The sequence below is a fragment of the Physella acuta genome, unplaced genomic scaffold (assembly GCF_028476545.2).
Source record: "Physella acuta isolate Inbredline_101_S28 unplaced genomic scaffold, ASM2847654v3 ptg000929l, whole genome shotgun sequence".
Taxonomy (NCBI): domain Eukaryota; kingdom Metazoa; phylum Mollusca; class Gastropoda; family Physidae; genus Physella; species Physella acuta.
In genome coordinates, this window is record NW_026732446.1 from 1 (window position 1) to 24523 (window position 24523).

The 24523-nt window shown below is 34.0% G+C and overlaps 2 protein-coding genes across 4 annotated transcripts; both read left to right on the forward strand.

The window, feature by feature from the left end:
* The first annotated feature begins 3351 nt into the window (after positions 1–3351).
* On the forward strand, positions 3352–10999 carry LOC131953550 (neuralized-like protein 2). Its single transcript, XM_059316775.1, has 4 exons — positions 3352–3404; positions 5269–5485; positions 5592–6126; positions 6849–10999. Exons 2-4 carry the CDS (start codon positions 5285–5287, stop codon positions 6968–6970), a joined length of 858 nt encoding a protein of 285 aa, XP_059172758.1. The 5' UTR covers positions 3352–3404; positions 5269–5284; the 3' UTR covers positions 6971–10999.
* A 659-nt stretch (positions 11000–11658) lies between these two features.
* Positions 11659–24493, forward strand: LOC131953549 (cytoplasmic tRNA 2-thiolation protein 2). 3 transcript variants are annotated; one of them, XM_059316772.1, is made up of 16 exons: positions 11659–11766; positions 13988–14109; positions 14482–14559; positions 15929–16067; positions 16253–16313; positions 16572–16681; positions 16872–17044; positions 19424–19559; positions 20697–20746; positions 21068–21149; positions 21407–21498; positions 21848–21908; positions 22081–22199; positions 22660–22723; positions 23405–23466; positions 24385–24493. In XM_059316772.1, the coding sequence occupies exons 2-16, from the start codon at positions 14045–14047 to the stop codon at positions 24437–24439; spliced, it is 1347 nt and encodes a 448-aa protein (XP_059172755.1). In that variant the 5' UTR covers positions 11659–11766; positions 13988–14044; the 3' UTR covers positions 24440–24493. The 3 variants fall into 3 exon arrangements, with proteins under 3 accessions (XP_059172755.1, XP_059172756.1, XP_059172757.1); XM_059316773.1 differs by lacking the exon at positions 11659–11766 and adding an exon at positions 13074–13177; XM_059316774.1 differs by lacking the exon at positions 11659–11766 and adding an exon at positions 13085–13221.
* Positions 24494–24523: the final 30 nt, after the last annotated feature.

The window sequence follows — 24523 nt, forward strand, 5'->3', positions numbered from 1 at the left end:
ACCACACACACACGCCATCTTCCAACACAACAGACACACACTCACACCCCATCTACCAACACCACACACCCCATCTACCAACACCACAGACTCACCACACCCCCATGTACCAAAACCACACACATACCCCATCTACCAACACCACACACACACCCATCTACCAACACACACACACCATCTACCAACACCACAGACACACAGACACCCCATCTACCAACACACACACACCCCATCTACCAACACTACACACACACCCCATCTACCAACACCACTTACACACCCCCCCATCTACCAACACACACACACCCCCCATCTACAAACACCACACACACACACACATCTACCAACACACACACACCATCTACCAACACCACAGACACACACACACCCCATCTACCAACACACACACACACCCCATCTACCAACACCACACACACACGCCATCTACCAACACCTCAGACACACACACACACCCCATCTACCAACACACACACACACCCATCTACCAACACACACACACACCATCTACCAACACCACACACACACACCCATCTACCAACACCACACACACACACCCATCTACCAACACACACACACACACCCCCCATCTACCAACACCACAGACACACACACCCATCTACCAACACAACAGACACACACACACCCCATCTACCAAGACCACACACACACACACACACATCTACCAACACACACACACACACCATCTACCAACACCACACACATACACACACCCATCTACCAACACACACACACACACCCCATCTACCAACACCACACAAACACACACCATCTACAGACTAATGTATGATTTAAATAGTTTGTACACCAATTGTTCGACTGGACGCCCGGCTACGTAAATTACTATATAAAAATGTGATGGGGGAGGATAGTTTGCTCTCCCCAACTAATGTCGGTGAGCCTCTTTAGCCCGTGTACATGAGCGCTACCGAACGGAATCGCCTCCACCTACCGGTCCCCCCGAGTACCAATGCACCGGCGTCGGTCTCCTGAAGTCTCCGTACCGCTAACGGCCAGTGTAACTAAATTCGCGTTATTGTTAAAGTAACAATACAATCCACATGCTTTAATTTCACGCGCACCCCAGTCTTCGCACTGTCCACATCATCCCGGAGCCCCCACCCCCCACCCCCAAAGGAAGTCCCCCCCCACCCAAAGAAGGAAAAGGAATTTATATTGAAAATATATACTTATACCAGTACGTCCCCGCCCCGTCCGCCCCCGGAGAAAAAAAGTCTGGAATAAACACTGCATTTAGTCGTTTTGTACTGACCATAAAAAAATGCCAAAGCCGGCCAATGCGGGCTTTGGCCGCACTTCGGGCTTTGACTGTAACATATATTATACTTGTAACAAGGGAGGTCATATAAGAATATCTCATATTTCAAATTTACTTTCGCTTTCTCTCCCTTTTAACTAGGACAATGACACTGACAATGTGTAGATCTTCCAATGTTTAAAATATATATACTGTTTCAATACCAATAACCAGTTCGCCGCTACAGACGTAGAGTTCTAATGATGGTTAATATTGACGTGAATTATACAGTTGGACAGTAATTAAAATCGTTTGAGAGTGTTTTTTTTAAATGTAAAAAAAACAACAACCTACTCTTCCTCAATTTTTAACATTATAAAAACCTTGTCGAACATTCATTTCTTTGTTGAAAGCGAGGAATAATATATATATATATATATATATATATATATATATATATATATATATATATATATATATATATATATATATATATATAGGGCCTATATATATATATATATATATATATATATATATATATATATATATATATATATATATATATATATATAAATCGTAACAACTAAGTCTGTTTCGTTACCTGGAAAAAAAACCAACGACATCGACATGACTATTTTAATGCAAGTTAAAATAGTGTAATATGCATCCTGCTCTGCTTGGTACCTAAGTCAAGTTTGGGAAACTAAGGCGACTGGGCATAGTACTAACCACACTATCCCCTTTTATGCCGAGGTCATTGAAACACGAAGTTTATCTTCCCCGTGTGTCTTGCTTGGGTACGAGCGGGAAAAGATCATGTATTGTGTCCACTGTGTAGTCCTTCTGTCTAGATCTACGTATTTAATAGTTCTAAAAATAAATTTCAAATTTCAAAAACAATTACCGCAAGAGGATTGCATCTAGATCTAAATACCATATAAACGGTGGGTTTTTTTTTTCAGATTTTTCTCTAGGGGGTGGGGGGCGGCACTTGAAACTTTCGAGGGGGGGGGGGGGGAGGAGAGAAAGGCGTTGGATACTGGTAAAAAGTGTACATTTTATTTGCTCTAGAAATGCTATTTAGTGGGGGGGGGGGGGGGGGGGGGGGGGCGCACGGTTAATCGAAGAGATGCCTGATAGAAACACTGCATGCATATTCCAGCAGAGACGTAGCGACGGGGGTGGGGGGGGGGGGTACATATGTTCCCAGGGGCGCCGACCCTAGGGGCGCCAAAATGGGTTGGAAAACATAATTAAAAGAACATTATAGTTGCAGTTTTGAATTATAATTAAATATATTAAAAATATATGGGGAGGGGGGGGGGCAAAATGAAAGTTTGTCCCCGGGCGCCGAGAGGGGTCGCTATACGCCTCTGCATTCCAGACTTTCTATGACTGAACACAGATCTAGACTGTCTTATACGCTGTCTTGAAATTTTATTTTAAAAATTAAGGCATTCTATTCGCAGTTAGAGTTATGACTATTTAAATTTGTGCGAAACCTTTTCAATTACAACGATAAGACTCTCACTCTTAGACTTAAATGGACCAAATTTATGTCTCCATGTCAGGCACTGTTAAAAAATTGGAAATTTAAAACTAAAAATTATGCCCCATAATATTTTCTATAGTTTATTATTATTTATTTATAACTAGCCTTCAAAAGCTACAAGTATTAAACTAATTTAATTTTAAGCAAAGCAATCGTAAAAAAACTCGATCTAGAAGTATAGTTGGCGCATTTGGGTATCTTGAGAATGAGATTAATATTTTAACTCCTTCAGCGTTTAAAAAATATTGTCAAAAATAATCCACCATAGTTAAATTAAAAAAAAAATGACAACTTAATATAAGCCAAGCATTCTTAATTTTCTAGCCATTTTCTAGATGATATGGCATTTTGATTATTCATCCGAATAAACAATTATCTTCTTTTGTCAACCTTAAAAAAATGTTTGGCTTTTTATGTTCTAGTTCTAGATTCTAGATAGAAGAGATTTTAGAAATTGTGAGACAATTTAATAAATGATCTGGCAACCCTGAACACCAGTGAAGCATATATCATCATCTACATTTAGAAATGTCAGCGAAGGCTAAGATCTGATAAGTTAGTAGCATTGATTATGTTTACAAATATGCTCATTAGTTACATTTACGTTAAGAAGCTTAGCCATTAGATTAATTGACAATTCAAAATTTCTGAGACGTCTCTAAGATAATTCAAAAGCTTTTATTGTGGTTTAAATTTGTTGATTCGTCTGGCGGCTGGCTCGGTCAGTCACTCATCACAACTGGTCGGTCAGTAGTAAAAACTTATTAAAAACTATTAGAATCTAGATCTAGATCTAGATCTAGAGTCAGTCCTGTGATAACGAGTTTGAACCAGGTCACCGATATCTGAATAAGTGAAATTATTGATTTATTCAATTGATTAGAAATGTGTATTTGGCTTAATTCAGTTAACATTGTTGATTGTAATTAATTCATTAGCAAAGCATTAGGCCTAAAATTAAAAATAAAATAGTAAAAATAGGCCAATAAATCACAATCAGTAGGCATATTCAATGATATTCTGATCAGTTTTTAAAAAATAATATTATTACTAAATATAGGCCCTAAAAGTAAATATCTCCATTTCTGATTTTATATCATTAGGCCTATTCCTTAATCTTTATTATTCTAATTTTATTCTAATTCACTAATTTTTATTTTTCAAAACAAGTGTACTGAAGTAGAAGATTAGGAGGTAGATCCATATCCAGATGATTTTTTTAGATACTAGACTAGACTCTCTCAAAAATAGGTGTGTTGGGTTGTTAGTAACTTAAGTAGTATTGTAATCTCGACTAATTTTGTAGGGTTAGCATTAACTTTAGCAAGCCATGTGTGTAGTTTTGTTATAAGTTAACAATGAGCAATCGTACACCTTTTTTAAGAAGATTCTATTACTGGTATAAAATAAACAGGCTATATAGGCCTATAATATATTACTGGTATAAATATTCCCCCTTCCCCCCCCCCCCCACACACATATTTATAGCAAGTTACAACTTCGGCATTAGACTAAGAACATCAAGTTTTTTTTATATCATGTCAAGTTCTACTTATGTTGTTAATAGTTAGCCTACATGTTGAGAATCTATTTTCAAACACTAAAAAAAAACTCGCATCATTTAGGCCCATAAAAGCTAGTAGAATGAATTTACTTTAGCCCTTATTTACTTCACCTACCTAAAATAAACAGCATCTTTGATACATATTGCATTGCTCAAGAAGTTTACATTTATTTTTCAACAATGTAATAATTTATCTACTCTATTCAGGCCTAAATAAAAACATTTCTTATTTTAAATCACTAGTGCTTATCAATAGACCATGTGTAGCATTGTAAGCGTAGGGTAGGGATCCAACATAGTAAGTAAGCGTACACTGTATCATTTTTATTTAGTTAAAAAAGTATATAAAAGTTCTTTGTCATTCTCAATAAATTTAAATAAAATGCAACTGCCAGTAAAAAAGGCTATGCTAATTTATACCGACAATGCAATAGTCAAGCACAAAAATGTATTTAAATATACTATTTGAGCTAGAAAGAAATGTTTTTTATTTTATATAGGGCCTGTTTAAAAAAAATTCAATTCTTAGTAATTTAATCACTTATTGAGAATCCATGAAGCTGTTGTAATTGGAGAGGTCGTTTTTTTATTTGCTGCAGTACATATCAATAGCCGAAAAGTAGTCTCTTACAATTTGATGGTACTAAGTTATACCAGTATTAAAAGTAATGGAAGAAAGTGTTTTAAAGGATTAATGCACATTTATGTTAATAGGAGTATTACTCGGAGTATTCCCATGAAGCTTTTTAAACTGACTTTATTAGATAAAAAATAATCAACTGTCAACACTGTTAAAAAATGTCATTTTATAACATGCAGCTTATTTTAAATACAAATTCTTCATTTGTTTTACAGCCAGCTATTATAGGAGATGCCTGTGAGGAGGTTTCATAAGTCTCATGGTCAAAATATTCGCCTTCTTCAAAATAACACAATAGCATTAAGAGAAGTAAGTTTCGCTCACGCCTTGGTGTTTAGTGAAAAACCTTTACAGCCTGGAGAAATTTTCCTTGTTGAGATAGAGAAGACGGAGAGAGGATGGAGTGGTCATATGAGGATTGGACTTACTGAGGTATTTGAAATTCATGATTATTTATTTCTTCAGGCATTTTTATTCTATATTAATAATCAGATTATTCTTTTACATTCCTTACATATTACTTGCATATTGGTTACAGGTAGATCCTGCAAAACAACAAAATGGCTTGCCTCAATATGCATTGCCTGACCTCGCCCAACTTGGAAGATGTTGGGTTTCAGCTGTAACAAAGTCAAGAAATAGACTTCAGTACCACAGCCCTGAACGGGCGGTGTCAACACTTCAAACACCATACACTTCTGTTCTCGGAAACAGCGAGGTTATTAGCACATCATGTGGTAGAGTAAGACGCTCTATGCTACAGCCGTCCTATTCATTATTTAGGTCTACATTTGTTAATGGTTCAAATGGTCAGGCTTCGTTTGAAGGGGAAGAACCGTCATTAAAAGCTGCAAAAAAACTGATACTTGCAACAGATGTTGGTTCCAGAATTGGAGTTATGTACTGCCCTGATGAGACTGGGTTTTTTGCTCGCATGCATTTTATTATCAATGGTGAAGATCAGGGTCCAAGTGATGAACACATACCTTTAAATGGGGATTCAGCTCCGTTATATGCTGTGGTTGATGTTTATGGGACTACTAAACAGATTCGCCTGATTGAACTTTATAAAGGTAAATATAATCATTATTTTTTTTTATTATGAAGTATTGCTCAACAGAAAGGTTTATAGTTCATTTAGAGGGTTTTTATAATCTTACTTAGGTCAGTATAAGCGTATGTAAGGGAATAAACTCACACATGTATATGTAATTTTATTTTCTGAACCCCTTCTCCCTCCTCCTCTCCCTCAAACAAAACCCTGCCTTTGTCACTTAATTACATAGTAAATTAGTCATACATTGTTGAAATAAAGATTACAAAAATGAAATTGGAAAAATAATAGTTGGTAGCGAATACAGGTGAGCAGCTGTTCATTAATCTTCTCTTCAAATCCTAGAGCCGAGATAGACACTAACAATGTGATAGATTATTATGCTTTTTTAGAGTTATTATTGTAAACTAATGAAATATTGCTGCCTTGGTTGTTGGAAATATTTTTTCATTGTACACCCATAAAGCACACAAACAATAATTAACTAAATATGAGACAATATTTTTACCATTCTATATGATGAACAATATTGCATGCAATAAATATTTTTGCACTACATTAAAAAAGTCTAGATCTACTTTTTTTAATGGTAAAAATATTGTCTCATATTTAGTTAACTATTGTTTGTGTGCTTTATGGGTGTAGACTTTTTGAATGTAGTGCAAAAATATTTATTGCATGCAATATTGTTCATCATATAGAATTTTGTAAAGAAAACAATTCTTTATATTTTGTTTACAGTGAGTTCCTTACAAAATGCTTGTCGTGATCTGATTCTACAGACAACGTCTAAACATCAACTTTCAGCACTGCCATTACCACAGAAAGTCATTCATTTTCTTTGTGAAGGGGATAACTCCTAGCCCCCACCCAGGAATTTTTGTTTACTGTGTCTTTTACATATCTTGATTGACCAGGTTTTTCTTTTAATGAGTCTGATGCATTTTAATAATTAGAATGACACTAATTGTGATTTGCTTACTAAGTGGTAAGTGTTCCCTGATCCCTCCTGCATTACCCATTTGTAATGGTCACTGTTGTTTTAAAGATTTTAATTACTCTCATATTTCCAAGATTTCCTTCTTGGAAACCAGCACAAGCATCAGTGTGTCATTATTCCATCATCTCAGTATTTAAGGTTAATTTTTAAATATTTGAAAATGAGTTTTTAAGTGTATAATGATACAAAAGATATTATTGATTATTCTGTTATTTTTCATCTTTTTGAATATAAGAGCATTATGTCCAAATTTAATTCAAGATACTGTAAAAATTCGTTCCCCTCCCCAAGTATTATTAATGAAATAATTTACAAAGCTAAAATTTATTTTAGTGTTTGTTAGTCCTAGTTTCTGGTTTTGATGCAGTTACAATTGTGGCCTGAACTTGCTTTATGTCTGCAGATAAACTTGAGTTATATCCTATCTTTAACTTTTTTGCAAAAAATAATTAATTTAAAATAGATAACCTACATTTATTAACACTCCTATTGTTAGTATGAAGGTTTAATTACATTAGCTCAAGTCAAAGGTTATTTGGTTGGTTTTTATTTTTGTTATTGTAATGTCAATGTTAGCATTATTAAATTCTACAAATAAATTTTCTGTAGTGCTCATTTAACATCAGGATAGAATGATACCGCTCAAACATCTGCTGTTTATAATACAAAAATTTGCTGTTATAGGAGTTTTGTCTTTTTTATTTAGCCATTTTAAAAACTACATTTTTGTATATAAACATAAATTATAATTTTAAAGCATGCTTAGTTATAACATTGGTTGTGTCATAATGCATAGTTATTGTAAATATTTGCAATGTTATGATTATTGAAGTATGTTGAATTTCCCCATAGGAATCTTGTGTATTTATTCACAAATGTGAATTATAATTATATTAATTATAACAGCATTTTGATGTATTTAAATTGAAGTAAGTGTAAACAATTTGATATTTTTAGTAAATCATTTAGATTTTTAAATTTGAATAATTGACAAGAGTTAACAGTCAGTCTTCCACCAATATAATTTGATACATTTTACAAAAGGTTAGATATATTTTAAGTATTAGATTTGAAGGCTCATGAATGTCTTATATACTTAACAGTGACATTTTTAAACCTATCAACACCTAGAGTTGTAAATTTATGGTGTCCATCATTATCATTATGACACACACAATTGATATTATCATCATTACTGAACATTTAAATTTTCCTAGTGCCAAAACAGATCTGATTATAAAACAGTTTCACTTTTTATTCATCTTCTACATTAAAATCACATAGCTTTTACCTTAATGAATTTTTCACATAAATATTGGTGTTTTCAAGGAATAATATAATGTAGTATTTTTAAAAAATAACATATTTATAGTTTCTTTGTGACTTAAGTTGCTTAGTTAAGCTTTTGAATACTTATTTCATTACTTAGTCCTTAACGTTTTTTTTATATCATATAATTGCTGTTTTCTTGTGTAGCTATGAAGTATCTTGAGTATCAGATTGGGTGATAATTGAAAATTTGAAATATAATCTAAATGTGAATATAGCACACATGGTGGTTACAGGGTACTTGAAGTTATTATTAAACAAGTATACACAAAGGCCAACTTAGAAATAAAGAAACAAAAATATTTAATGCTTAACACCTGAAATGTGTGATTATTTTTTTCGCTTGAGCCACATCTTTTATACCATTTTAACATATGTTGAAAAGTTATTTTAAACTTGGTAAATCCTAGTCACATGATCAAGTTTCATTAGTAAAAAGATTTAAAGATGCAATTTTATCATTACTTTTGGGTATATTTTTTCTTCTCTAGAATTTAAGAAAGAATTATCCAACAAATATGCATTGTACGACTAATGAACTATAAATTTCAAATTATAAGAAAAAAATACTGGTATATAAAATTATTTTGGCAGTTTCATAAAAGTGATATAGTTTTGGAGAGGAAAATGTGTTTGTATAAAAACAAGTATATGACTGTTAAGTTGGATAAACTTTTTGCATAATATTTTTTGATGAAACATGTTTTAGTGCAATGTGAAAAGCATTGGTTAATTTGAAAGAAATAATCATACAGATTTAATCTCTAACTTTTCAAATTTTTTCTCTCCAAAATTTATGTCTTTCATTAGCTAACAGAAAATGAGTTGCAATCTATGAAAAGAAAGCTATAATGTTTTAACAAATGTATAAAAGCTGAATATTCTTTAATAAGCATTTGATTACCGAGCTTGTTGGTAAGAATAAACAAGCTGTCCATTGTTACTTCCTTTGATATAATTATCAATTTACATGATTTTGGGTGTTAATGAATGAATATTTTCTTATTTTAAAAAGTTGTAAAAATGTTGGCAAAGAGTTAAAAACTAGTGACTAAAAATTTAAGCAATGACAGTACTCTGATATTGATGTTAAAAAACTTTGAGGTGAACTGAATTTTTGAAAAGATTTAATCTAATGAATGTGATTCTTTTACCATATTTTTTTCACATGACTGCAAGGTGTCGCTAGAATTTAATAAAGAAGAATATACTCTGAACAAAATGATGGGCAAAATATTGCATACAAAAAGCCACAGTATTGACACATTTGATACACTTATGGAGTGGATCTGCCACTACTTCAGCACTTCCCTAGCCTGCCATTGTAGACTTGCAGGCAGGGAATTGACATCAGTCTCTGTGCTGATTCACACTACAAGACTCGGATTTTCCCACACACTTTGGTGTCCCATTTTGTTAAAAATGTGGTACTTAACCAAGGTGCATGTAATTAAGTAAGAATAATTCTTAAACAGTTTCAAAGTGATAACATTGTTACTTTGAAACACTGTTTAAGGTTTGGTTATTGCCTGAATGTGATCAGTCTCATTTTGTTAAACTTATAACTTATAGTATGATTTATAGTATGATTTTAACACTTTATTGTGTGGCCAGTATGTTCAAGCTTTCAATGTGTAACAGTTTGTATGGTTATATATATTCTCCTATATTGTTATAGCAATTCTACCTTTTGAAGCTACATCTCTACGTCTGAATTTATTAGTCAGTCAGTGATTTTTCATGTCATAGCAATTAGTGAATAGTGAGACAGGATTTCCTAAATTTGGTTTTTATTTAATAGTATTTTCTTATGCTAAAATGCAAATGATAAAAATGTTTCCCATGTCAAAATGTTATCTTTTGCCTTTATTCTGGTTAACATTTTAAAATATTTTCTGCTACTTTTTGCAGAAAATAAATGGTTATGGTAATACTGATGTATTAAAATTTTAGAAAAGATAAAGTTAAACCATTTTTTAAATATTTAAATTAAAAATAGTTTCTTGGTAATAAATGAGAATGGTAGGCCTGCAGTTTTTATTTTATTTTGTTATTCCAAGGCTGGTTCTATTATTTTTTAAAAAATATTTAATAACTGATATCTAGGCATGCAATCTGATTAAACAAGTTTCTCTATCCTTAGCTCAACTTCAATGATTTGTATTATAGATCTAGTAATAGGGCATTTACAAAGAGGGTATATAGGAATCACAGGACTAGGCCAATATTTATTCAAATATTTCTTTGATAATCACATTAAAAGTAGTATTATGAGCAATGTTGATTTCCTGATTTCTAATCATTTGAAATCTTCCATCTCTGCTTTTTAAATTGCTAACCTTAACCCTAACAGTTATCTGGTTTAACTAGGCCATATCCTACTAAAATATTATCAAATTGTGATATGTATATGTACATACAGTTAGTACAACATTGTGTACACAGTTGTGCAACATAACCAGTATTGACAGATAAGTGTGTGTGTGAGAGAGAGAGGCATGGTTCACTTTATTATGTATTGTATGTGTTAGCATTAAAATTATGTCTAGAATCTCGTGTTTTATTATTATGGTTGTTTGTTTTTATTGAAAAATAACCCACTTTGTCAGAGCTTTGGACATATTTTAACATCTGACATTCATAACACTAACCCTAACACATCTAAGTTTATTATAACATAGATTGTATGGGGGATTCTAGTGCTATCATTACATTTCTTCAATTGTTTTTTTAAATTTTAAGTGAAACGAAGATGGGTCAACCACTCACCCACCCTCTACGTGTTTGAATGTGGAAGGGGGGGGGATCATCCATCTCTCTGAGAGGGAACGCCCACCACATGGGTAAGCGGGTTGAGGGTATATAGTATATACACTACGGCCTTTGAAAATGGTTCCCACCAACTCAGGTCGACTCTGACTTTATTGAGAGTGTGTGGAAAGTAGGCCTATGGGTTGGGTGGGTGTGTGACGACTAATCTATGCGGTGGAAATATATTATTAAATACATATAATTATAATAGGCTAATAATGGATCCATTAATCGGGAACCCTTTTGTTCTAGCCGTTTAGAGTGTCAGGGTGCTGTGTATGTTCTAATGTAATGTAGGTGCGACGCTACTAAATCTAACTACTAAACCGCAGGACACCAACCATCTCGATAAATGGTAACACTGAGCAAAAAGAATCTTTCTAAGTTACTCGGTATTTGGAGAAACCGTCACATCTAGACATACACCACCACACGATTTAGATCTAGAAATCTAGATTCTAAGTCTAGTCTAGAGATTGTTTATTCTAGATCTAGTCTAGTCTAGTACGGGTTTACACAGTGAGTATTAGATCTAGTTAGATCTAGAATCTAGGGTAAAATCACGATATAGCGTCGGTTATTATTCCGGAACTGTACAGCAGTAAAAAACAGTAAAACCATGGCGTAGTCTGTCGAGCCGTTCCGGAAACCACCGGAAATACTGTAAACCATCATTTATTTGCCGCCATATTATTTTTAATACATAATGTTTAAAACTGTGCAAGGATTGATTTTAGTTGCATTTTAAATACTGTTTTGCTAATTATTTTGTATTTCTAATTATTTTAAGTGTTTGTGCTAATTATTGCTGCTACTAAACATTATTCTAGTTATTCTTACTACTTTTAACTTTAGTTAATCTAATCGTCTTATTTACTAACAGAACAAGAGCTGGTTGTCGCAAATCTTCTGCAGGTTTTTTATGTTTCTTAAAAAAAAATAATTAATTACTACACTCGAGTTTATTAATAATATTTAGATTTTCTATCTGTTATTAATTTTCTGTCAATTAAACTGTAAATTAAGTTAAAACATTAATTTAATGCACTTGACTTTATTTTTATTTCACCGGTCAAATAAACTATGGTTTACAGTAACAAATGTTACCGAAACTCAACGAACATTACCCAATAATTTCCGACGCTATATCGTGATTTTACCGAATCTAGATCTAGAGATTCTAGAATGTCTAGATGATATTACTATTTATTAGATCTAGATCTAGATCAGATCTAGATTCTAGATCTAGATCTAGATCTAGATCTAGAATCTAGATCTCGATTTCTAGCTTTCTTAGTTAAGTAAGTTAAGTTAACTTAAGTCTTAAGTTAAGATACCGGCAGTAGCGTAGCGAGGGGGGGGGCATATGTCCCCGGGCGCTGACCTCAGGGGCGCCAAAATGGGTTGGAAAAATAAATTGAAAGGTTGGGGGGGGGGGGTGCAAATCGAAATCACGAGGGGGGTGCAAATCGAAAAGTTTGTCCCCGGGCGCCGGGAAGGGTCGCTACGCCTCTGGATACCGGCCAATGTCCGTTAATAAAATCATAAATTAAATGTATTTTAAATGATAATACTATCATAATACAACTCTTGTATAATTAAATACTAAATAGTCATCTAGATCTAGTATAAATAGGTCGACACACATACTAGATTCTAGATCTACATCTAGAAGATCTAGATTTTTTAGATCTTGATTCTAGATCTATTGGTACTTGACAGAAACAAATTTTGTATTAATTTTCAAATGGGTTATTTCGGGCGGTTTTGAACAAGGTGGTTTTCTATTCTGTATTCTGAGTTGACACAAAAGAAAGAAGTAGATAACTCATCAGCACTTCAAGTGACAAAAAATTGGACATTATAACAATATAGTTACAAACTAAATGTCTTTGAAGTCTGCATCAAATCAAAGTTCTTTGTAAATTGGGTGCGGTATAATTTTTTCAGACATTTTCGCATTTTACTTGCAGTGTAAGTATTGGTGGGGGGTAATATGCGAGGCAAAAATGTCACATGACCTGTGGTTTTCATACCCTTCTTGCAATATGTCAATAAAAATGTCACGGGACTTGTGGTTTTTGTACCCTTCTCACAATTTACAGACTCGCTGTTTCGCGTCTCGCAATTTACCAACACCCGTCACACTGTGACTGATCACCGTGTAGTAAAGTAAGCCAATTCTAGATCTTGATTTCTGCTTACTAACTAGATTCTAGTAAGACTCTGAATCTATATTAGATCTTCAAAGTACTCGAAGTAGATCTGATTGGATGTAGATCTAGATTCTAAGTAGTGTTTCTTGCATACTTTTTCTCAGGATGGGGGACACATGAAACTTGTGGGGACAGGGATAGGGGGAGGGGACACTGGTGAAAGAATATAGACTATAGACCTATATATACAAATTCTGTTGAAATCCCCCCCCCCCCAGAGAAGAAATGCCTGAAAGGAACACTAAGTCTCTATAGGTAGACAAGCCTAATACTATGCATAAGGCTTATGGACAATCCCAAAAACTACATTAGTTTAGCTTTTACCTCTATGTCTACTGCCTTTTTCACTTTTACTCTATTTCAAATTTTGTTTAGTCTTACAAAACTTAATGATTAATGATTTTCAATCTGTAGAAATAAGATTACTAGATGCATTAAAATATATTTAATAACATTTCACAAGAATTTAAAATATTTAATCTCTGAGTTTGTCTACTTCTCAGTCTTCATTTGTAATAATATAGGCATAGATTCAGATCTACAGTGGAATAATCCAGGCTGAAAAGAAAGTGGTTAAAGAAATGTGTGAAGCATATGGAGAAGAGGATGGGGAACAAGTACCTGTAAAATTGATCCGAGATAAAAGGTAATTTTGTCCTTATTTTATACCAGTCAGCATGCTTGACTAAATAAATTATTACTATCTGATGGTGTCAAACCATTTAAAAAGAGATATTAAGAATTTCCTGCCCATGTAATTTTAAAAAAATTGTGAGGATCTTATTTAGAAGAAGCGTACGCACTAGTAAGATAGAGATTAAATCTACATAGTTTTTTTTTACTATCATTTTAGCAAAATGTTTTAATGAAACCCTCCTCAGCTTATAGTCTCTACATTATCCTTTTAGTAGGCCATAGCTTAGTTTAGGTCATTTAAAATTAACCAGAGCTAGATGCTAGAATTTTGATTAAAAATTTTTTTTTTAAGTATTTTTTGTTAACTTTTCCATTTTTTCAGCAACAACAGAGAGCAAAAATGTGTCAAATGCAATGAGTCTGGTGTACTTAAAATACGCCTTAATGATTCATTCTGCAAGTAAGTAGTCTTAATGCTTGCCAACTAAAATGTTTAATACATCATGTTTGAATTAATGTCTTTAATTCTAGTTAATAAAGCATTTGGAAACTCTAAAACTCTCGTAGTGGTGTGGATAATAGTACAAAACTTTCTCAAAATTTCCAAAGTTTTACTTGCTTACAAAAGCAGTTGCATTTAATTACAGTCCTGTCACTGGCATAAAGATGACTAATTATGTACCAGTTATAGTCTGAAATCCTAAAATATTAAAGCCCATGTGCGCACTTCTGTCTGTTTTTTTGTCCGTTTGTCCCGAAGCTATGAGAAAAGTATCTTCAGCAGTATACATGTAGAGCTTAAAAATACTGACTTTTTAAAAAAATGATATGTTGAATGTATGAAATGTAGATCTATAAACTAAATTTTATTTAAAGAAGAAATTAAAAATAAAGGCATATTTGAATGTAGAAACACATTTTTAATTATGCAACCTGAAAAGTGTTCATAGTTGTGACTAGAAAAAAAAAATAATGATGTCATATGTTTAAACTACGGAAAGTATGCAACACTAATATGAATAAATGAACAATTTCATTTAAATTTGATTTAGATCTATAGTTCTACTTATCAAGAAATGTATACAACTTTCTCAGCCAAAACTAGTACAAATTTCTTTAAAAAACAACATAAATACCATTGAAAAGCCGGGTTTTTAAAAGAATCATAACTCTTAATCAGCATTAAAGATAGTGTTGTGTTAACTTATTTTATTATAATGTATATAGATCTAATTTGGTTTTAATTTTTCTAATTAGTATTGGTAGCCTATGTTATTTTAAATGTGTCAGATTTTTAGCTATTTGGTTATTTCTTTGCTTTGTCACCAATATCGTTCAACGTGTAGTAAAGCACATTGCGTTTTGATCAATAACTATTTTATAAATTATTTTTCCAAAAAAGCATAACATTATAAATATATAGGCCTATAATTCATGTGAAACGGGTACCCATCGCTAGTATATGCATAATATGTAATTTAAAATATTCTTGGATTATTTTAATAAATAAGTTATCCTTTTGGACTTGCAATCTATGGGGCAAATAAAGTTGAGTTCACCTGTTTCTGGGATCTCTGCATATGAAGGGATATTGTGGATATATGCCGTGTCACCTTTACTTTCCCTAACATGATTCAAATAGCAATCAGAGCAGGGTGGACTCAGGGACTCTAATCTTGAGACTTTGGGTTAGCAGTCATACACTCTACCATTCAACCATGTTGTCCCAATATAGTTTACAAATGTAAGATTTCTTTCACAAAACAAGTAAAAACTGTGCATCTACTTGTGAATATAAACAAGAAGTTAACTTAAAAACTTTACTTTAGGAACTGCTTTCAGGTGTATATTGTTCACAAGTTCCGAGCATCAATTGGCAAGGCTAAAGTCATCAGGAGTGGTGAGCATGTTGTGGTAGCTTTCTCAGGGGGCATCAACTCTGCTGCCTTGCTTCATCTCATTCAAGATGTAAGTGTAAACTACAACAGATGCTCCTATCATACAACTCAATAACCTGGTTTAAAGCTGGGGTATATTTAGAGTCAAATTTCTTTGGTTCTTGTAGCCTGTTACTTTTGACTTCCTTTACTGAAAGCAAATATTTAGTTAAAAGCGCAGGTCAGCCTTTCCAACAATTCTTGTTTCTTTTTTAGGGAAAAAGTGAAAGAGCACACAAAAAGTTAAGATTTATTCCTTCTCTGGTGTATGTTGATGGTAGGTCTGGTTTTAAACTTTTTTTTGCATTTTTTGTTCAAGAAACTTCTTGAAAATAATTAGAAAAGACTGTTTTGTAGTGTCACGTGTATGTAAAAAACAAAGTTTGGAATAATCTCTAAGGTCTCACAATGGAAGGATGTGTTGAGTGCAGGCACACATGTTCAACCTATTTTAAGTTTTGACTGTGCTACTGTGTACCAAAATTTGTCACACTACTTGATTTGTTTACAAACATTGGAGCTCTCTTGTTTACAGAAACCAGTTTACTAGATGTTTCTGATGAAGAAAGACAGACTGTCAGGTCTAGTGTCACAAAACTGATGTTAGATTCTGGATTCCCAACTTACATAACAAACCTAGAGCAAGTAGGTGTCATTAATTGGATGTATTATACTTACTTATATACAATACAGGATGCTATATTATGATATATATGTAAATAAGTATTTATTGATGTCTCACGTACATCATCTGTCTGACTAATAATTCAAAATTGATCATTTTACTTTACCGTAATAAACACAGATTTAGTCAGTCCAATTTTGGTATTTGCAGGTGCTGGAGTTTGAGAAACAGCAGAGTACATTAGATTCAATGTGGCAGGTTCACCCCTCTGATGGGTGCTCCAACATCCCCATGCCAACACAGTCTCAGTCTGGAAGGTTAAAGGCTCTAATCACTGGCTTAGGATCACTCTCTAGTGCTGAAGATTTTATAAGAAATTTAAGGTCAGTTGCATAGCAAATCAAATTTTCTTTCTTTAGCATGTCACATTAAACTAGTTCAGGACTGTCAGTGAACCACTCTAACTCCTGGATAGTCTTAGTTCAGGACTGTCAATGAACCACTCTAAACCCTAGATAGTCTTAGTTCAGGACTGTCAGTGAACCACTCTAAACCCTAGATAGTCTTAGTTCAGGACTGTCAGTGAACCACTCTAAACCCTAGATAGTTCAGGGCTGTCAGTGAACCACTCTAACTCCTGGATAGTCTTAATTCAGGACTGTCAATGAACCACTCTAAACCCTAGATAGTCTTAGTTCAGGACTGTCAGTGAACCACTCTAAACCCTAGATAGTCTTAGTTCAGGACTGTCAGTGAACCACTCTAAACCCTAGATAGTCTTAGTTCAGGACTGTCAGTGAACCACTCTAAACCCTAGATAGTTCAGGGCTGTCAGTGAACCACTCTAACTCCTGGATAGTCTTAATTCAGGACTGTCAATGAACCACTCTAAACCCTAGATAGTCTTAGTTCAGGACTGTCAGTGAACCACTCTAAACCCTAGATAGTCTTAGTTCAGGACTGTCAGTGAACCACTCTAAACCCTAGATAGTCTTAGTTCAGGACTGTCAGTGAACCACTCTAAACCCTAGATAGTCTTAGTTCAGGACTGTCAGTGAACCATTCTAAACCCTAGATAGTCTTAGTTCAGGGCTGTCAGTGAACCACTCTAAACCCTAGATAATCTTAGTTCAGGGCTGTCAGTGAACCACTCTAAACCCTAGATAGTCTTAGTTCAGGGCTGTCAGTGAACCACTCTAAACCCTAGATAGTCTTAGTTCAGGACTGTCAGTGAACCACTCTAAACCCTAGATAGTTCAGGGCTCTCAGTGAACCACTCTAAACCCTAGATAGTCTTAGTTCAGGGCTGTCAGTGAACCACTCTAAACCCTAGATAGTTCAGGGCTCTCAGTGAACCACTCTAAACCCTAGATAGTTCAGGGCTCTCAGTGAACCACTCTAAACCCTAGATAGTCTTAGTTCAGGACTGTCAGTGAACCACTCTAAACCCTAGATAGTCTTAGTTCAGGGCTGTCAGTGAACCACTCTAAACCCTAGATAGTTCAGGGCTCTCAGTGAACCACTCTAAACCCTAGATAGTTCAGGGCTCTCAGTGAACCACTCTAAACCCTAGATAGTTCAGGGCTGTCAGTGAACCACTCTAAACCCTAGATAGTTCAGGGCTCTCAGTGAACCACTCTAAACCCTAGATAGTTCAGGGCTCTCAGTGAACCACTCTAAACCCTAGATAGTTCAGGGCTCTCAGTGAACCACTCTAAACCCTAGATAGTTCAGGGCTGTCAGTGAACCACTCTAAACCCTAGATAGTTCAGGGCTCTCAGTGAACCACTCTAAACCCTAGATAGTTCAGGGCTCTCAGTGAACCACTCTAAACCCTAGATAGTTCAGGGCTCTCAGTGAACCACTCTAAACCCTGGATAGTTCAGGGCTCTCAGTGAACCACTCTAAACCCTGGATAGTTCAGGGCTCTCAGTGAACCACTGTAAACCCTGGATAGTCTTAGACTCTTAGTTCAGGGCTCTCAGTGTACCACTAGACAGTCCATCCATTTCCAGATTTGCTGGGATTTGTGTTATCATCTTCTTTGTTTCTTTTTAAAGCAACTGTTAGTTTTTTACAAATAAGTATTTACTTAGATTTAGAGTAATGTCCCTTCTATTTACATGTCAACATTACCTTTCAAGTTATAGCCTGAAGGGACGCTATTCTAAATGGACGCAAATACTTATATGTGACAATTCTCTGAAGGGTAATGTAAACATGTAAATAAAAGGGACACTACTCTAAATCTACACAAATACTTATATACGAAGATTAATTTTTCCTGGATTTTTTTTTACATTTGTCTTAAAGTTTGGTGAAATAATTTTTTCTTAATTTACTGTTTTTAACGGTTGAAGTAACAACTGTGAGTGACATGTTGATAAATATACAACCTCTTTCAGAAATCTGAAATAGCCACTGTGACATGTTGATAAATGTACAACCTCTTTCAGAAATCTGAAATAGCCACTGTGACATGTTGATAAATATACAACCTCTTTCAGAAATCTGAAATAGCCACTGTGACATGTTGATAAATGTACAACATCTTTCAGAAATCTGAAATAGCCACTGTGACATGTTGATAAATATACAACCTCTTTCAGAAATCTGAAATAGCCACTGTGACATGTTGATAAATATACAACCTCTTTCAGAAATCTGAAATAGCCACTGTGACATGTTGATAAATATACAACCTCTTTCAGAAATCTGAAATAGCCACTGTGACATGTTGATAAATATACAACCTCTTTCAGAAATCAACTTCTAGCAGCAGCTGCCAGAAAGCTGGGTGTGACTAAAGTACTGACAGCTGAAAGTGCCACCAGACTGGCGGTTAGAATACTGTCTGATGTTGCTCAGGGGAGAGGGTCACAAGTTTCACTCAACACAGTAGGTGAATAGGTCTTTGATACGACTGCTTGTTAGTGAATGTCTTTGATACGACTGCTTGTTAGTGAATAGGTCTTTGATAGGACTGCTTGTTAGTGAATGTCTTTGATACGACTGCTGTCAGTGAATATGTCTTTGATACGGCTGCTTGTCAGTGAATATGTCTTTGATACGACTGCTTGTTAGTGAATATGTCTTTGATACGACTGCTTGTTAGTGAATGTCTTTGATACGACTGCTGTCAGTGAATATGTCTTTGATATGACTGCTTTGTCAGTGAATGTCTTTGATACGACTGCTTGTTAGTGAATGTCTTTGATACGACTGCTTGTCAGTGAATGTCTTTGATACGACTGCTTGTTAGTGAATGTCTTTGATACGACTGCTTGTTAGTGAATGTCTTTGATACGACTGCTTGTTAGTGAATGTCTTTGATACAACTGCTTGTTAGTGAATGTCTTTGATACGACTGCTTGTTAGTGAATGTGTCTTTGATACAACTGCTTGTTAGTGAATGTCTTTGATACGACTGCTTGTTAGTGAATGTCTTTGATACGACTGCTTGTTAGTGAATGTCTTTGATACGACTGCTTGTCAGTGAATGTCTTTGATACGACTGCTTGTCAGTGAATATGTCTTTGATACGACTGCTTTGTCAGTGAATGTCTTTGATACGACTGCTTGTTAGTGAATGTCTTTGATACGACTGCTTGTCAGTGAATGTCTTTGATACGACTGCTTGTTTGTGAATATGTCTTTGATAGGACTGCTTGTCAGTGAAAATGTCTTTGATACAACTGCTTGTTAGTGTATATGTCTTTGATACAACTGCTTGTTTGTGAATATGTCTTTGATATGACTGCTTTTCAGTGAATATGTCTTTGAAATGACTGCTTGTCAGTGAATATGTCTTTGATACGACTGCTTGTCAGTGAATATCTTTGATACGACTGCTTGTCAGTGAATATTCTTGTCAGTTAATATGTCTTTGATATGACTGCTTGTTAGTGAATTCTTACAGGAACTCTGGTGGGTAATTTGCTTTTTTTATGGATGAACCCCGAAACCCACAGTTATCCAAGGGATGACGGGTAGTCTAGTACTTTATAAAATAGTCTGAATTTTTCTCTTGTTCAGGGTTTTTCTGATGAAAGAAATGGAGATGTTATGTTTATTCGACCAGTGAGGTAACTTCCTAGTTGTAGTTGTGTTTTCTGTAAACATAGATCTATTTACCTGATCCTGAGTTGATATTAACATGCTTTTACAAAATGTAAATTTTTTTTTGCATTAGGCCTACGATTAACTATTGTAAATTTGTTTTTCCATTTTCATTTCTAATTTATAACAAATTGTTTGTTTGGATATTAAAGTACCTGGACCTGGTATAATTAAAAAAAAACCTGAATAACATAAGCCAGTCAATAGTTGTGAAAGTTCATGAAGCAAGTTATACTTAATTCAGTTTACACATGACTGTTCACTTGGTGTTGTGCTTCTCTCTACAGAGACTTGAATGCTAAAGAGCTGGCTATGTACAACAGCTTGTTCCATGTTGACAGTGTTTTCATACCTACCATAACCACTAAGGTAGGCACGGATACTGCTACATTTGTCTGTCAGTGTTCACCTATCATGAACTCAAGGTTGGGTAAATCATCAGTAATCAGGGATTCCCAACTGTCCACATGTGATTCATGTGGTCAGTATAAAGTGTTGCCTTCTATCTAAGTACATGAGTTGTAGTTCACTGTTGAAGTCTGACATCCATGTCTGTAGATATTAAACCAAATCACAGCAGAATACAATGAGCACACCTTGACTGATGCAAGTGTTTCAATCCACAGACTGATCCAGGCTCCAGCATTGAGAGATTAACAGAAACTTTTGTCATGGGACTACAAGAAGAGTTCCCCTCAACAGTCAGTAACATCAAAAGGTACTGAAACAAATCCTTCTAGAAACAGCAATTTTGTCAATGACAGACCTAAACATTACTAAAAGCTTTGATCGTTTTAGTCAACTGAATTTATTTATCCTCATGACCTGTTCACAAGCAGAAGCCTCTACTTTTCCCTAGAAGTAATTTTTATGTTTAACCCTGATAACATTTTAATCATTTAACATTTGAAAGCTGAAACTGTGGCTAATTTTGCCCTTGTTGTTGTACTTTAATGGGAATCTTTTCAACTTGAAACATACTTGGACATTCAAAGTTAAGCCATTAATAATTGTATGTAGAGAGTTGTTGAAAGTTGAATGAAAACTGATCAAATTGTGATCTGCAGAACATCAGAGAAACTTGATCTTCCAGATGTGAAGGACAGCATCAAGTGCTGCTTGTGTCAGGTAAATCAGATTTCATTGCTAATCTTTCTAACAGAAAGCATTTTGTGTTAATTAAAAAGGAGAATAGTTCAAAAAGTTTTCAAAACAGTGCTCCATAAATACCCTATGACAATCTACCTCCATTAAGTTTGGTGTTATATATTTTGTTAGAACTTTGATTGTACTATTTCAGTCTCCCCTTGACACTGATGTTGGACTAGCCTCAGCACTAAATGCTATTGAACTGTCCAAGCAGTTGTCCAAGTCTTCAGGACGGACACCAGTGGATGGCGCTGATGTAATTACACTAAGGTACAGATACTCTTTTTTTATTCGGTGGGATTTTTGGCACGGGCTAACACATCTGTTTTTCAATAGAGGCACATTGGTATTTATTCTGCATGGGTTTTTGAGTTTTTTAATGTCAAAGTTAGCCTGGTTCTTATGTACTCTTTTTATTAAGATTGTAAAATGAATATAAACCCAAAAATTCCATATATTATTCACTGAGTGTTCTTGTGTAGCACCTCCACTCCTGCTTTATGTGGAGGAGATTTTCCTTGCCTCCATGATCAAATACAATGGGATTAGTTGAATTCTAAATTACTGCTTACTTTTGATACTTAACTTTGATTTATACCATCTAAGCTACATTATTTTTAATTTAAAATATTACATGGAGAAGAAACAAGATTAATCCAGAATATTATTTGACAAAAGGAACAAAATTGATTCAGTATATTATTTGATAAGTTTTTCTATTTGATTTCAGTGAGCCTTTTCAAGATTTGAAAAAGTTACTTTGTTATGGCTGTAGCTTGGGTCTTAGTCAATTTGTAAGTCATTTCAAAAGTTTGTTAATATCAGCCATCAGATTTGTCATTGATCCTATTACCCATTTCAAAAGTTTATTTATTAATATGAGCCATCAGATTTGTCATTGATCCTATTACTCATTTCAAAACATTATATTTAATAATATTACATGATCAGATTAGTCATTCATCATTTGACCATTTTCAAAACATGTTGGTTTTATTAATGTGATCTGTCATCAGATAAGTCATTCATCATTTGACCATTTTTAAAACTTGTTGGTTTTATTAATGTGATCTGACATCAGATTATAAGTCATTCATCATTTGACCATTTTCAAAACATGTTGGTTTTATTAATGTGATCTGACATCAGATGAGTCATTCATCATTTGACCATTTTCAAAACATGTTGGTTTTATTAATGTGATCTGTCATCAGATAAGTCATTCATCATTTGACCATTTTCAAAACATGTTGGTTTTATTAATGTGATCTGTCATCAGATAAGTCATTCATCATTTGACCATTTTCAAAACATGTTGGTTTTATTAATGTGATCTGTCATCAGATGAGTCATTCATCATTTGACCATTTTCAAAACATGTTGGTTTTATTAATGTGATTCATTCATCATAAGAGCCAATTGTTTTATTAATGTGATTCATTCATCATAAGAGCCAATTGTTTTATCTCTTACAGAAAGGTGATTTATCCACACTGCCACCCTTTGTGATGTGTACCAGCAAAGAAACAAAAACTCAGTAAGTTTGAGATTTTACAACAAAATCTAGAAACAACTCACATCTGAACAGTACAAAAAAAATAAAGGCAGATCATGAAATAGTTGATAAATAAGTAAAGTTTTGGCTTTTCACAACTGTCATCATTTTTATATATAGTTTTAAAAATTAATTTTGATAGAGCAGTCTTAGCATGTCTGTTACAATTGAAATGTCTTACCATGTTATTACAGTCCAATGTTTTTGTAATTTTCTATTGGGAATGGTGCTTTTTACTTTCTCGTATATACGAAGTATAGAGAAAGTATTGTAATCGTGCAAAAAAAAAAAATCGAGATTTTTACAGATCTCGACGTTTTACACCTCACTGATACAGAAAAACATAATTTTGCAATCTTGTCCGTATGTCTGTGTGTGTGTGTGTGTGTGTGTCTGTGTGTCCGTGTGTAAACACGATAACTTGAGTACCGTTACAGCTAGGTTGATGAAATTTCATATATAAGTATTATATCAAAATCGTAGATCCGTATCTAATTCTCTACCTTCTGTTAAATTTTGAGTAATTTCCGTTGACTGGAAGTAGTAATTTACGCTACTTCCGATTTCTCAAAAAACTAATGTAAATTTTAAAAGTACTAATAATATTGCGCACTATTATGCGCTTTTTTATTGGGCGTTCACTTGGTGTGCAATTAATTTGTCTACGAGATTTTATTCTATTTTTAAAACTTTAAGTATTTAAAATGGATTAAAAATCATGTCTATAGCCCGAGTTCCCATCCCCTGTTATTTTATATAAGAATATTCGAGAAAGTTTAGGGGAGATCACTCCCGGTTTATTTTCTTTGTTAGTGTAAGAGTTGATGTTTCTACTGAAAGATTTTTATTGGCAGTGCCAAAAATGTCTTGTTAAATGTCATTTATTTTTCTCAATCCCAGGGAGTGCCTTAGAGAAAAAATTTCCAGTTTTTTGTTGACAGATGAAACAGAATGACAACGCAAATGATGACACAAAAGTAACTAGGAATAAAGACAATTTTAAAGCTGTTTTTTGTTTTATATCTTTATGTCAATCTAT